We start from the raw sequence: 15841 nt of genomic DNA, 5'->3' as shown, positions 1-15841 counted from the left end.
TAAGCCATGCATGACATATGATGTAAGTAGAAAAACAAGTAAGCAGTGCCATACCTAACAAAACAATTGGAACTTGGTTGGATAATTGTACTGAAAGAAATATGTAACTAAGCACAACAATTAAAGAACTAGAGTAAATTGCAGTAAACACATGTGAACAGAATGTAATTTATGCCCTGAAGGTAATGTTTAAAATTAAAAATAACAAAAATTTCAATTATTTCTTTTATTAACGGAAAATCAGTACAGTTGTTGATGACAATTGGTCATAGTACTCTACACAGCCAGACTATTCCAGTAGCCTTTCAAATGCTAGTAATACTCTGTATAAAAAGAACAAATAAATTATTTACAAAAATAAGGAATGAGAGAAACTTGTCATTTGAACATATTACAACACATGCTCTTTAAACAATGGCATTTAATCTACTTCTTCCATACGGGAAGCATCTTCTCCATCACCAGCTTCAGCAGCAGGAGCTTCACCAGATGGGGTTTCTTCAGTAAGCATAGATTCTTCTTCATCAATGCCCAAACCAAGTTTGATCATTCTGTAGATTCTAGAGGCATGTACTTGAGGTTCATCCAAAGTAAAACCAGAGCTAAGGAGAGCAGTCTCAAAGAGCAAGATGACAAGATCTTTCACAGCCTTATCATTTTTATCAACTTCTGTCTTCTGTCTAAGGTTTTCAATGATGGAATGGTCAGGGTTGATTTCTAAGTGTTTCTTGGCTGCCATGTAACCCATAGTTGATGTATCGCGGAGAGCTTGGGCTTTCATGATACGTTCCATATTAGCAGTCCATCCATATTGTGAGGTTACAATACAACATGGAGATTCTACTAAACGGTTAGATACCACAACCTAAAACAAATAATATATTGTATTATTTCTATTCTTAAAGCCATAATAGTTGTTTAATAAAGATTTAAATGAATTAAAAACTATAGAACTATGAAAGATTTGAAAAATTAATTGAGAAGTAATGTGGAGAAAGGTACACTGCATGATTATGAACAGATAAATTGAATGAAACCTGTCTATAAATTATGTTAAGCAGTTAAAAAACTAAAGAACACTACATTATGGAAGAATACTTTTGAAGGACACATGAATGAACTAATGGAACTTTAGGCAAAAACATGAGCCCATAAAGTAAAGAGAATCAGCGGGATCTCTACAGATGAGACAAAAAGTGAAGAGGTATGGTTAAGGTAAAGTATGTACAAAAATGAACATAATTATTAAAAAATACAATCTTATCCACCTACTATGCTCAATTTAATCGATCTTTTGTAGAATAAACCTAAGTGCAATCAATATTGTTGTTGGGAATAAGCCACAATTTAAGTTAAGTTCTCGAAATACAAAACAAATTTAAAATAAATTTTTTGTATTTTGAGAATGATGTCTGAATTGGAAATCAATGTATCAAAAATGAACTTATTTTAAACTTACAATTGTGGCTTATTCCCAACAAAAATAGTAATTGCATTAAGGTGCCACACGAAAATAGCTTCAGAACAGTATTAATAAACACACCATTTCATAAACATGAAATTTCACACGGAAATGATTAAACCTTTTATATTTATATAAAAACTTACCTTTTCAACTTTGTTGTCAAGGATGCTCTTCATAACTTTGCAAAGACCTTCATATTTGGCCTTATCATCTTCACGTTTCTTCTTCTCTTCTTCATCTTCAGGTAATTCTAGACCCTCCTTGGTGACAGAGACAAGAGTTTTTCCATCGTATTCCTTGAGTTGTTGAACTACATATTCATCAATCGGTTCAGTCATGTATACTACTTCAAAACCACGCTTCTTAACACGTTCAACAAATGCAGAATGTGCTACTTGTTCTTTGTTCTCTCCAGTAATAAAGTAGATGTGTTTTTGGTTTTCCTTCATTCTGCTGACATAGTCTTTTAATGAACAAGCTTCATCACCACTGGCAGATGTGTGGTAACGTAATAAGTCAGCAAGTTTGGCTCTATTTTGTGAATCTTCATGAATTCCCAATTTGATGTTCTTTGAGAATTGTTCATAAAACTTCTTCCATCCATCTTTGTCCTCAGTAAGTTCTTCAAAAAGTTCCAGACATTTTTTAACCAAATTTTTGCGGATGACCTTAAGAATCTTATTTTGTTGCAACATTTCTCTTGAAATGTTTAGAGGTAAATCTTCAGAGTCTACTACTCCCTTAATGAAGTTAAGATATTCTGGAATAAGGTCTTCACAGTTGTCCATGATGAAAACTCTGCGTACATATAATTTTATGTTGTTCTTCTTCTTTTTATTTTCAAATAAATCAAAAGGAACACGACGAGGAACAAACAATAGAGCTCTAAACTCCAGTTGGCCCTCAACACTAAAATGTTTTACTGCTAAATGGTCTTCCCAGTCATTTGTCAAAGATTTGTAAAATTCACCATATTCTTCTTGGGTTATATCATCAGCATTTCTTGTCCATATTGGTTTGGTTTTATTTAGTTCCTCATCTTCAGTGTACTTTTCCTTAATAGTTTTTTTCTTTTTCTTTTTCTCATCTTTTTTATCTTCATCTTCATCCTCTCCCACATCTTCAATTTTAGGTTTATCTTTATCCTCCTCTTCTTCCTTCTTTTCATCTTCAGCTTCATCATCACTTAATTCTTTTTCTCTTTCTTTTTCTACAAGCAACTTAATGGGGTAACCAATAAACTGAGAGTGTTTCTTTACTATCTCCTTAATTTTACTCTCTTCTAAAAATTCAGTTTGATCCTCCTTGATGTACAGAACAATTTTTGTACCACGTCCCAATGGCTCTCCTAGATCTGGTCTTATTGTGAAGCTACCTCCAGCAGATGATTCCCAAATGTATTGCTCATCATCATTATTTTTTGATACAACCACTACTCGGTCAGCAACTAAGTAGGCTGAGTAGAAACCTACACCAAATTGACCGATCATACTAATATCAGCTCCAGCTTGGAGGGCCTCCATAAATGCCTTTGTTCCAGATTTTGCAATTGTACCTAGGTTGTTAACTAAATCTGCCTTCGTCATACCAATACCTGTATCAATGATAGTTAAGGTTCCTTCGCTCTTGTTTGGAACAATTTTAATGTGTAAATCTTTTCCTGAGTCAAGACAAGATGGGTTGGTGAGTGATTGGTAGCGGATCTTATCCAAGGCATCTGATGAGTTTGAAATCAACTCTCTAAGGAAAATTTCTTTATTCGAGTAGAATGTGTTGATGATCAGACTCATCAGCTGGGCGATTTCAGCCTGGAAGGCGAAGGTCTCGACTTCTGCAGTTTGAGTTTCTTCAGGCATCTGGAACAGAATGATTAATTTAGTTCTAATATGGTCACAATTAATTTGAGAAGCTTTTATAGTCAATAAGTTATAGATTTTAAGCCAATAAGTCAACACAAATGAGCTGTTTAAGGAGCAGTTCTTTAAGCATACATGCTCCAAAGAGAAGACCAATTTTACTATGAATAAAAAAGCAATGAAAACTTTTTTCAGAAATTTGGAACAAATATAAGAGTGTTTGCTGCAATGGAATTATTTGCCAACTAATCAAAAAGGGGTTTAGATTTCAATGAATTCCCTATAAAGGAATAACTCTTAATACTGTAGATAAAATATTTTCACATTTAAAGTCACTTAGAATATATTGAGAGAAACTTCTTGGATGTGGTGGTTTTAGGTCTGGTCGACAATGGTCCAGATTTTTGTATTAGATTCTGTAGGATTTGTACAAGACAAATCCTGAAGAATAAAAAAAAACAAACTCAATATTGGCACATACTGTCTTTAAATACTATTTGATAACTCTAGCTTATACTATTCACTACTTAGGCTCTCTGTGACCAGTGACAACTCACATAGCAAAAGAAAAGGTAAGTCTAAGGATAATTCTAGCACATTCTTTTTTTAGGCTAAGTATGCACATAACAATAAACTTAATAAAATAATAGGCAATAAAAAACAATACACAAAACCTTTATACTGACAGTGCCGGCATGAACAGAAAACTTTGACCATTTCAAAGGCAGATAAAAACCTACTCATATTTTAAGGAAGGATCCTGTGAGGAATATTCAGTTGCATCTATGGCAAAATGGTATTTGGAGGAGGTAGAACTATGAGATACCAAACTACAAACATATAGGTAGATTATCTCTCATAAAAATAGGAAGACATTGGCAGAAGATCTAGCATGATCACATAACCCTTCTAGAGGAATACTGGTCGACAGGAGATAAATAGACGGATAGATAGGCCAACATTTAAATGGAAGGATGGTGTAAGATGCTATAAAAATAGGTACATTGAACTAGCAAGGTAGCAACGTTTTGCAATGGATAAGACTAAATAGATAAAAGTAAGATTAATATAATTATAATCCAAATTATATATTGAAAAGTATGTCATGTCGCAAACACTATTTTAACAAAAATAACATGGAACTGATCTAAAAATAAAATGCATAGCCATGAGGTTTATTGCAATAGTCTCCACGTGTTTCGAAATGTGATATTTTACTATTTTAGTTTCTAAATATACCTAAAATTGCTATTTAAATAAACAAATTGATTTTAAATTAGTAATTGACAAAAAGTTTAGTTTATGTTCATGAAAATGAGTTTCAGAACTTTTTCCAGATAAAAGAATTTGGTGGCCGGTACCATGCTTCTGATGTTTTTATAATATGGACAAAAATAAAATTATTGAAATAAACGATAAATTACTTACTTTGGACTAGTTTTTCACAAAATATTCACAAGTCACAATGTATAAACCGCTTCGAAATAATTATCTGCTTTGGAAAATCACTTCCGCAAGTGACGTTTGCTGTCTCCACGTAAAGCTAACTTTGAATTGAAGCGGATGCTGCATTGTCGGCCGCTTTTATAGCCTACTTGATTCCAGAATATTCGAGAACGTTTGGAAGCTTTTCGAAGGCTCGAAACGGTCAATAAGTTGAGACAGAGATATATTTTGTCTTGGTTTACTTCCGTTTTCGAGTGCGGTAATTTCAACTGAATATTCTGGAAGGTTTTATTTTTACAAGAATTCTCTAGAACCATACAATTTTGTTGGAATGTTTTTATGAGAATTTTAATAAATTGTTTAATGAATTGTGTTCCTGATTTCCTAAAATCAATGTTTTGATAGAAAAGTTGGTTTTTCATTCAATTTTCCTTTTTTAAATACAAATTTTGAACTAAAATCTTCACTAACATTTTGAGTATTTCGTATTTACAATAAATTATAACTAAAAAAATATAAGGTTACACATAAATACATGTTTTCAAAAGTTATAGGTGCTGTTTTTCTTAATTCAAATTGGTTTGATAATTACAAATCCATAGATGTCCATAGCTTGTTAGCTACAGCTTTTGCTGTAAGTTAAATAATCATGAGCATGTAAATCTTAAAAAGATTTAATTTATGTTAATAAAGTTCTTTAAATTTAGTTTAAAGTTATTACAATAATAGATATCAGCACAAATTTTAATAAAAATGTTATGCCAGTTGTTGAAGTCCATGACCATTTATTAGATAGATTTTCTTTATATAATTAAAAGAAACATATTCGAATGTTTGGCAGTTTATTTTAAATATCTAAGAATAATTAGAACAGTTAAATCAATATCATTTCACATTTCTACAAAGAAAGGGTGAAGGGCGAGCCTGGGCATATATTTTTCTTAATTCTGCGCTGCCTATATAATTGTTAATTAGGGCATTAGGAATAATAAAAAAACAATATTTTATTTTACAATAAAAAACTGAGGTTTACTTAATAGAAGAACTTTAAATACATAAATACAATTTTCTGTATAACGAAAATTCAATCAATACAAAAAGCATGTTTAGGTATGATTCATTGCAGATGACATCGGAATTTTAATGTCAAAGCGGTACGTATTTATAATGTGAGGTTAGATTAGGTCTACCGTTTAAAAAAAATAAATAATTATAAATAATAACAACAAATTATATAAATGAAAAATAAAGAATGAGTGCATCAATAACTGATGGTAAAGCCTCTTCAGCAAAAGCGACAGAAAGTAAGAACACACTTGTTTAAAAATATGTGAATATAAATATGTTAATACAATTGTTTTTTAGATGAGGAAGATAGTGATTATAGGATATATAGCGTTATTTCGTATTTCATAGTATTAGTTGTAATAGGTCTACCCATATGGTGGTATACAACAAGAGTCTACAGAGCATCACTTCCTGAAACAAGAATGCAAGAAGTCCAAATAAAAAATTACACAGAAAAGGAATATGGAATGCCTTTGAGTCTAGAATATGACATACTCATATCCTTTGTCCATCCAGATCCTTTAAATCCCCAGATAGAATTGAAAGGTGTAGATATTGAACAGTACCTCAACCCTTACTTGGAAAAAATTTCTCCAATTGCAGAGTTCATTATTAAGTCACAATGGTTATACCTTATAGACTTAGGAATCACTCCAGTAAAACTGAATAATCATTTTGTACTAAAAGAAGATCAATTACCACATATTATTACACCATTGGAGAGTAAATTATGGTCTCATATGTCTCCTAGACCAACTATAAATCTAGTTGTATATTTTGCTCCTTGTGATGATCATCCATTGTATATATATGATAAAAATAATCAAAAAGTAGAGACAAATGCCTTTCTAAGCCCTAGATGGGGTGGCCTGCTGGTAGTAAATTCAGATAAAGCATCATGTGAGAAAGGAATTTTGAAACCAAATTTGAATTCAATTACATCTGTGTTTGTCACACAATTGCAGAAATTATTTAAAGTGGACGATATATCAGGTAAAATTTTTTTAATAATTAAAGTTTTCTGCAACATTTTCTTGAAAATAAGTTTTTGGATTCTTATGCTACAGCCTAGCAGTTAGACTCTTTACCTTCTTTTCGGTATTTCCTTATCTAATTTATACTACTTTTTTTTCTATAATTGTATTTTTTACTTTATTGATGTCACACATGCTGCTGCTGGTATAGATGTCTCATATTGTCACATTTTTTCTTTAGATTTACTAATCTAGGTACCATATATAAATTAACTTTAAAAACTGCTTTTATTTGTTTTTATTTTCTTCTATTGTGTATTCAGACATACTGAAACTGATTATAATTTTTAATGTTATCAAGCTCCTTAATATTTATTATATAATAATAATATTGTGTTGTAGTTCTGGTCTCACATATTTTGGCTGAATTTCGTTGTATTTAGTTGATAGATACCTTAATTTTATATGTTGTAAGATTCATTATGCTCAAATTTGGGCTCAAGATGTATATGATTTTCAGTTTGTTTTTTGCTGTATTTTTTTATATTGGATATCTAGAAGTAAAGTTAACCTTTCGTCAGGCATAGTGACTTTATGTATTTGTTCGGGCATAGTGTATCTATGAGAAGAGAATCAGTATAAAATGCTGTTGGATATTTTTTATTTTAATGTGAAATATTGATAACTAAGTAACTCTTTAAACAGTGCAGTAATTATAAATAAAAAAAGTTTACTAAGTTTAGGCACTTTTTATATTTATTTAAATATATTTTTTATTCCATAACATGAAATTATCACCTATGATACATTCATAATAGTTAAAAAGCAAAAAACAAGATTTAATTTTTAATTTAATTACAAGATTATTCATGTTGTTAGTTCATATACACAATTTGCTTGTTGCAGACAGAGTGCTTCTTGACATTTTTATACTCATGTCTAGATAATAGTCTTATACCAGTTTCTGAGGTGCAGGGGACACATCTTTTTTTTCTGTGGTGGTTCATCAGTTTTTTGTTGGATTTCTGCCAGCATATTAGGTCTGAATCTGTTTAGCCTTTCCTGCAGAGTTGGCAGGTTTAAACCAACATGCTTGAAACCTTTGTTTAAACCAAGATTTAGACCAACTGGTTTTTTAAGAGAAAACCTGTTTTTTGTTGATTTTTCTCTCTATATTGTTGATATTATTCCAATAATAAAAACTACAGCTCAATAAACTACAAATAAAAATTTGATATTTAAATTTTTAAATTAATATATTTTAAATTATTTTAATAATTAAAACAACTGTAATTTTACACTAGTAATATTTAAATTTTTCTTCATTTTGTTATCTTAACAAAAATAAAATAATTCAAGACTGGTCCTGATAGAGATTCCTTTTGGGCCTCTCTATTTTATTTTATTATTCAACAAGATGGTTTCTCCTTCCTTGTTTTGTTTTCTGTCTTCCTATCATACTCGCTGTGCCCATTCATTTATACTCTGTACATTTTGTTCTGATCTTGTCACTTATTCAGTCTCTCAATGTGTTTTCTTTAATGCTTTCTGAGTATTCTCATTTCAACAATTCTCATGGAGAATTTCTGAACAACTTGAGATTTGCAGATGACATAGTCCTTATTGCAGACCTGGTAGATCATGTCTGCCAGCTTCTTCAAGACCTCCAGAGCTCTTGTACATGAGTTGGACTTAAAATTTATTTCTCCAAAACACAATATATAACCAACCTAGTATTGGCGAAAAACATCTCAACTAACGGCATACAAATTGAACAGGTGTATAGCTATAAATATTTGGGCCACGAGATTAAATTATAATCAAACAACGGAGCTAAACAGGAGAATAGGACTTACATGGGCAGCTTACGGAAAACTAAGAGAAGTCTTTAGATCAGATATTCCCATGTGCTTGAAAAGGAAGGTCTTTGATCAATGTGTACTCCCAGTTCTAACGTATGGAGCAGAAACATTGACCCTTACCAGAAAAGTAGTCAATAAAATACAAGGGGCACAGAGAGCGATGGAGAGGTCAATGCTGAATATATCCCTCAGAGACAGAGTATTAAATATAATAATTAGGAGAAAAACTGGTGTTACTGACGCAATTCAAAGGATTACAACATTGAAATGGAACTGGGCGGGGCATGTTGCCAGGTTAAAAGATGGAAGGTGGACGAACAAAAATTCTGGGATGGAGACCTAGACACGATGCTCAATGTAATCGAGGACATCCTCCAACAAGGTGGTCAGATGATGTCAAGCGCATTCAGTACAACTGGATTCAGGGTGCTCAAGATAGAATGCATTGGAATTATTTACGGGAGGCCTATGTCGAGCAGTGGACTCAAAACGGCTGATGATGATGATGATGATTCTCATTTCTGCTGTTTCCAACATTCTCTGTTTTCTGACTGTGCCAGGTCTTGTTTCTGATATGTATGACATTATTGGTCATAACATGGCCTTATAGATTTTTAATTTCATCACAAAGTTAATGTGTCGTTTACACCATATAATGATATTAAGGCATCCTTTTAATCTATTTGCTCTTTGTACTTGATCTCTTACTTCTGTTTTAACGTCTCCATAGCTGGACAGTGTAATCCCTAGGTACTTTATTTCCATTACTTGTTCAAGGCTTACTCCATTGACTTCAAGTTTGCATCTCATTGGTTCTTTACTGATTACTGTTGTTCTAGTTTTCTGAGTTGAACTTGTCATGTTAATTTTTTTTTGCTCTTGTATTAAATCTGTGAACTAGTCTTTGAAGGCTCTCTTGATTTTGTGCCATCAAAATTGCATGGTCTGCATACCAGAGAATATTAATTTCATTGTTCCCCATTATATATCTTCTTCCTTTATGGACGCTCTTTATGACTTCATCCATGGTTAGATTGAATAGGATAGGGCATAGTGAATCCTCCTATCTGATTCCATTGCCTGCATCTATAGGTTCCATAAGTTGTTCATCTGTTCGGACTTCATCTTATTGTTTTGCTAGATGTTTTCATTTGTTTTTATTATATCCAGCAGGATCTCTTTATTATACAAGAGATGTATTATCTACGTCTTAAGTCTTACTCTGTCAAATGCCTTCTTCAAGTCGATCAAACATGAGAGTGTGGGTCTATGTGGATGCTTTCTCTGTAATCTATTTTATGACGAATATTGCATGTGCACACGGTCTTCACGTATGGACACCTTGTTCATTATCTAAATTTATGAGCTCTTGCATAATTTTACTTGTCAAGTTTCAGGGTAGTATTGTGCAAATTTTTACCTGTATAGCACCTACAGAGTTGGACAAGTTGAGGCTTAAAAAAGCTAATGAGATATACAATATTTTCATTTTAAATAACTTAAAATTTTGTTGTATAAAACTAATTATATTAATATGTGTTGGTAAGGAAGAGTTGTTTGGTATACATATAAAAAAGTTTTCGCCAATCATACTAAAATTGTTTAATATGATAATCTTATCGTCTTGTTATTATTAAGAATTTTACTATTATTGTACCAAATTTCTTGTTAAGAACAAAACATTAATTAAAAAATAAACCTTAGTTCACGTTTTAGTTTCCAGATTTTGAAAACCGGTTCCAATCTGGAAGCAGAAAAGTCAAATAAAGAGTTTACATTTGATAAATTTTGAGATGGCAAAAAGCGAGCAATTTTAGAATAATATTCTGTGTACGTAATATTGTCTTTAATTTATAATATTTTAGATGCAGATAACATTTATGAGCTAAAAATGCGCAAAGCAACAGAAATGATCGAGTCCACACATAGAACTTTAAGATCGCTAGCTGAATTACTATCAGAAATAAAGAGTATAGTCATTAGTGAGGATGTTGGCGAAAAAATTAGTGTTGCAGTTGATAACGCTGATTTGGCTCAAGAGTTTCTAGAGAAAGATGTCGATCAAGGATTGAAGTATGCCAAAGTTGCATTTAAAAATTCAGAAGAAGCTTTTAGCGATCCATCGTTGCTGTCATTGTTGTATTTTCCTGAAGACCAAAAGTAAGACTCCTTATCATTTATATATTTACTTACATCCAAACAGATTTTTCACTTAAGAATATCTTCTGCGCACTATCTGCCAGCAATACGATGTCGTCTGCAATTATCTAATATATACTAAAAACTTACCCTTTATGTACACACACACACACACACACACACACACACAGACACACACACACACATATATATATATATATATATATATATATATATATATATATATATATATATATATATATATATATTAATTTGAAATATAATCTTGAAATTGAAAATATAGAATAAATTGTCTTAGTAGATTCAAAGTCTACTTCTTAATATTAATTCTTTATAGAAAGTATTAATTATTACAGATGAGGTACACAATATAATGTATACCTTTTCGTTACCACTTATTCCAACGTGTGACTTTACCCAGAGGAACTCTACTGCCTAATTGTTTTGGTATATACGGTATAAAATTAACTTAATCTGCTGTAATGTTGAATAAGAGGGAATATTAATTCTTATTTAATTTTTGAAGTAGGTATAATGACTACGCCACTGAGTAATATTTCAACTTTTACTTCACACATTGCTGTAATTTTTTTAGTATCTTATTTTATTATTTATTTATTTTCTAGAGTAATTCCGCGCCGAATATATGTTTCATGAGCGTGACCACGATACACACAACTAAAAAGTATGTTTCCGTAATTGTCTTTGATTTAGGATGTTCAGAACAGAGGCCTTCATAAACATTTTTTATCATGTCAGTGAGCTACTAAAAATGTCGTTTGCCATTAATTAGGTTTTACTGATTATTCAGCTTAATTTTATCTGAACACACACACACTCAGCTTCATGGATATTATCGCACCACGGATACCATATTTTAAAAATAATATCTCGGTAATATTTTAAAAATTTGGCATTGTCGGCTGGTGATAATTTTGTTCAAGGGACGCTGATTCGAGAATACAAAAAAAGGTACTTACCAAAAGCTTACCACCTTACTAATCAGTGCGTTTTATTAAGAATACAAAAATAAAAAGAGCTGTTAACCACAATAAAAATAGCCAAAATAGAATACCTCGGTCACATCGTGGGTAACAGCGAAAGATATGGATTGCGGCAACTAATTCTACAGGGAGAAGTCGAAGGAAAACGAGAACCAGGAAGGCGAAGGATTTCATGACTGAAAAATATTGTTACGAATATGCATTCGGCGTGGCCCGTGTAACGGTTGCATCTTGAAAGCGACTAGAAGTTTCTAGCGATGTATGGAGCGCGGGAGGGATCGACCCGTCAAATAGGCGAATTAGAGGTGGGATACTCCAGAATGTTCTAGTACATAATTACTTTTATTTATAAACATACCTTCTATGAGTTTAGTTAGTTGATAAGATATTTTCGTACTGTAAACTTATAAATAAATATATTTATATAAATTCGAACCGCTCGTTGTATTTAATCTCGCTACAATATGTACTTGTTTAACCCAACAACCACAAATATTTTCAAAGCAGCAGTGTGCAAAATACAGATTGTCATCATGGTCGCCAACATCCGAAACGGATAGTCACTACAAGAAGACCAAAAGATTACTTCTTAAAATTAAATACAATCCCTCTGTTTTTATCGGAGATGAATTTTTCCATACTTTTTCGTTGAAGTCAGAAATTTCTAACTTCAACGAAAGTTTTTTCGATGGACAACATGGCAAGCATCGCTAGTCTTTCTTCCGACATTGTATTCCTTATCAAATCTTGATCAATTTCAAAGTAAAGAAACATTCTTCAATTTCTGTAGTTGTCATTGTCATCGTTATTAAAATAATCAAAACTTTATTTATCCCTGTGGTTTAACGCACTTGCTTTAAGGCTGTTTTATCGGTGCACCAAAACCTAGGGACAGTGTTTTCTCTGTTATTTACCGACAAAATGTCTCGAAATTTGGACACGTTATTCGAAATTATGTTGCCTTTAAAATGATGGTTTTACTTTTTTTATTTTTTTGAAACTTCTGTTAAAAAATTGGATTATACTGTTTAACGTTCTATTATAACCAAACTTCGAGAAATAATAAGTAATAATCGAGAAAAGCATATTCCAACTTTGAAGAAAATTGCTAAAAAATACTAAAATCTAATAGTGAAACGTGTTACTCATCATTGGCGCTTAGTTTCATCGTTATCCCCTTCGTGACGTCAAATCTCATGAACGTACGGTCAGTTAGTTCGTGTTAAAACTAATTTGAATGGAGAATAATGTATTTGTTGTCATTAAACTACCCGTCGGCCGGCGGCACTGAGTAAAGATGGTTTGGCGTAAGCAGTGTAGAAAAGTAAGTGCTTCATGAGCCCATTTCAAATGACTTTGAACTGCTAACTGCTAAAACAGCCTTAACGCAGTTGTTCTGTTTGGGAATTAGAAAAAGAAAATACAGATATACCCTCCGTTTTACCAAAAAAAAAAAGCGTCGTACAGTAGCGCACCTAGAATTTGCCCCTGGGGGGGGGGTTTGGTTGGTCACCAAAATTTTTTTTATGATGTTACCTCCATGTTGAGACCTTAAAATGTGTAAGTAACAGTGTCGGAATAGGGTCCTGGGGTGTTTAACCCCCAAACCCCCCCTCGGTGCGCCACTGCCGTCATAAGTCTGTGCAATAATTTCTCGGGCGAGTCTTTTAAAATAGGATATTCCAACAGAATCTTGACTTTCCGGATTTAAAAAACCTCATGATCGCTAATGTATTTTCCCGCCAAAAAATAAATATAGTACCTTATATATTTAAAATTTTTTTTTATTTTTAGATATGCCGTTTATATTCCACTATTTTTACCAATAATGATACCAGTATTTATGTCCTTGTTTACGCTTAGGAAGTGGATATTTAAGAAAAAAGAGAAGATTGAGTAATTTGTTTTCATCGTACGTGATATGTGTCATTTAGAACTTAAATATATGCTTTGTAAATTTTTCTACAAAATAAATTCAATTTACATTATGTAATATTTTTTATTTTGGAAATATACCTACCAAAGTATTTAAAATTATATCAAACGTTTGTTTTTGTGACCAAAAACTTTATGAAAGAGAAATCCTCCATCAATGAAATCCACGTATGTATTTGAAAGTAGAAGAAATCTGTGTTAATTCTTGAAAGTTGTACAATTTTGATTTTTCCGATTTTCGAAACAGACCATGTTTAAAAATTGAAAGAGGATATTGTGCAAGTTGAAATTTCAAGTAGTCTTCATGGCTACTATCATGCAGCTCATTCTTTGGAAAATTAGTGCTTGATCAATAATTTAATAGCTTTTTGGAGACCGATGATTGCTTTAATAGTACAACTCTATTTTTCCTTTAAAACTTAAGTTCAGCTACATTGTTACCAACATGGGTGCCGCAGTTGCACCCCCCTGTCCGGAAAGAAAATACATAGAAAAAATTACATATTTTTTTTACCTGACTGAATCAGTGGGTGGGTAATTCTTTTTAAGTATATATATATATATATATATATATATATATATATATATATATATATATATATATATATATATATATATATGTATATATATATATGTATATGAATGTATGTTTGCGTGTATGACCATTTCGATAGTACGCGCGAATGAGATTCAAAAGCGTCTAATGCATCCTGAAAAAGTGGTTTGTTGTGGATTTTGGGCTGGCAGCGTCATTGGTTCATATTTCTTTGATAACGACATTGGTCAGGCCGTCACCGATGATTATCAACTTCTTTTGGCCCGAATGAGATGATGTGGACACCAACGATATGTAGTTTCAACAAAACGTGGATCCGTGCCATACAGCATATGTCATATTGAACCAGTGGGTATCTACATTTGTCTTAGGGGGGGGGGAGCACTCAATGAAACGCCAACTAGCGTTTTTTGCCAATTTTTCTAACTAGCGGGTTTATTGGGTTGAATTTGTCTATTTGTGGTTTAAGTTTCATGTCAGCTAATATAGTTTTGTTTGTTTGTTTTTTTTAAGGCCCATGTTGGGGGGGGGGGTGAAATTTCCCCATCACTTTGTCCTGTGTATCCGCCACTGACCATTCTGCAAGAGCGATGTGAGGGCATGGTCATATCCATTTAATCTATGTTAATACAGTAGACTCCCTCTATAACGAGAACTGAAATGGCAGACTAATTACCTCGTTATAAGCGGATCTCGTTATATCCAACAACAATAATATTGTGCATACATATGAATATGTAGTTTTCTAAAACATTAACTTTCTATAGTGAAGCCATTCGGAGCAATATAAGATGCTAATAAATATTGTTTGAATGGCGTTTTTAAAACAAAGTTGTTTACTTTTATTGTCAATGAAATGCATTAAAACAAAAAAGAGTTGTTTACTTTTACTGTTAAAACAAAAAATCTGTATTTTGTAAATATGTATAAAGCGTATAAAGGTATTTTGTCATTTTTGACTGCTTTAAATTGTCCAGTATTCTATCTATCATATTTTCTAAAGATGTGAAACAGTTTTATGCTTCTTCATTTGCGTTTTGTCCTTGGATAAAGTTTCTGACAACCTTTAAAACACTTTCTACATCTTGTCTATTAGGACCCATATTATTAGGTGTGAATGGTCAACCCAATACAATGACACTTGTAAATCATAAATTTTACATTTCCGACTAAGAATCATAAATTGTAAGAAGTTTATTGCGGGCGGCACGCAGTTAAAAAGGATATTTATTTATAGCTACGGCCGGGCCAAAACGTAAAAAACACGTTTTGCAATCTTATTTTCTCTCGTTATAAGCAAATTTACCTTGCTATAAAGGGTTATAGTTCAATAGAAATTTCACGGGACATCTAATGTACCTCGTTATAAGCGAAACCTCGTAATAACCGTGTTCGTTATAAAGGGAGTATACTGTATATACGTCTATGATGCCTACGCTATGCCCTTGTCATCTTACCCTTGTGTGCCATTGTCACGCTGTCTATTTTGTCATTCGGTTAAGCCGTGTTTACAAC

General features: G+C 32.2%; 2 protein-coding genes across 2 annotated transcripts; one reads left to right on the top strand and one right to left on the bottom strand.

The window, feature by feature from the left end:
* Positions 1-211: 211 nt before the first annotated feature.
* Hsp83 (Heat shock protein 83) lies at positions 212-4910 on the bottom strand. The gene is made up of 3 exons (XM_072538179.1): positions 4750-4910; positions 1609-3321; positions 212-865 (listed from the first exon to the last, which is right to left on the bottom strand). Exons 2-3 carry the CDS (start codon positions 3319-3321, stop codon positions 422-424), a joined length of 2157 nt encoding a protein of 718 aa, XP_072394280.1. The 5' UTR covers positions 4750-4910; the 3' UTR covers positions 212-421.
* An 858-nt stretch (positions 4911-5768) lies between these two features.
* PIG-S (phosphatidylinositol glycan anchor biosynthesis class S) lies at positions 5769-13823 on the top strand. Its single transcript, XM_072538180.1, has 4 exons — positions 5769-6071; positions 6133-6828; positions 10537-10831; positions 13630-13823. The coding sequence occupies exons 1-4, from the start codon at positions 6020-6022 to the stop codon at positions 13733-13735; spliced, it is 1149 nt and encodes a 382-aa protein (XP_072394281.1). The 5' UTR covers positions 5769-6019; the 3' UTR covers positions 13736-13823.
* Positions 13824-15841: the final 2018 nt, after the last annotated feature.

The sequence above is a fragment of the Diabrotica undecimpunctata genome, chromosome 7, assembly GCF_040954645.1.
Source record: "Diabrotica undecimpunctata isolate CICGRU chromosome 7, icDiaUnde3, whole genome shotgun sequence".
Taxonomy (NCBI): domain Eukaryota; kingdom Metazoa; phylum Arthropoda; class Insecta; order Coleoptera; family Chrysomelidae; genus Diabrotica; species Diabrotica undecimpunctata.
Note: the sequence above shows the minus strand (reverse complement) of the source record. Positions and strands in the feature narration are given on the sequence as shown.

Bases quoted from the DNA above. Each gene is read 5' to 3' on its own strand.
- Hsp83 (XM_072538179.1), bottom strand. From the start codon at position 3,321: ATGCCTGAAGAAACTCAAACTGCAGAAGTCGAGACCTTCGCCTTCCAG. The intron at 866-1,608 runs GTAAGTTTTTAT...TATTTGTTTTAG, and splicing joins TTGACAACAAAGTTGAAAAG to GTTGTGGTATCTAACCGTTT.
- PIG-S (XM_072538180.1), top strand. From the start codon at position 6,020: ATGAGTGCATCAATAACTGATGGTAAAGCCTCTTCAGCAAAAGCGACA. The intron at 6,072-6,132 runs GTAAGAACACAC...ATTGTTTTTTAG, and splicing joins TTCAGCAAAAGCGACAGAAA to ATGAGGAAGATAGTGATTAT. The intron at 6,829-10,536 runs GTAAAATTTTTT...ATAATATTTTAG, and splicing joins TAAAGTGGACGATATATCAG to ATGCAGATAACATTTATGAG.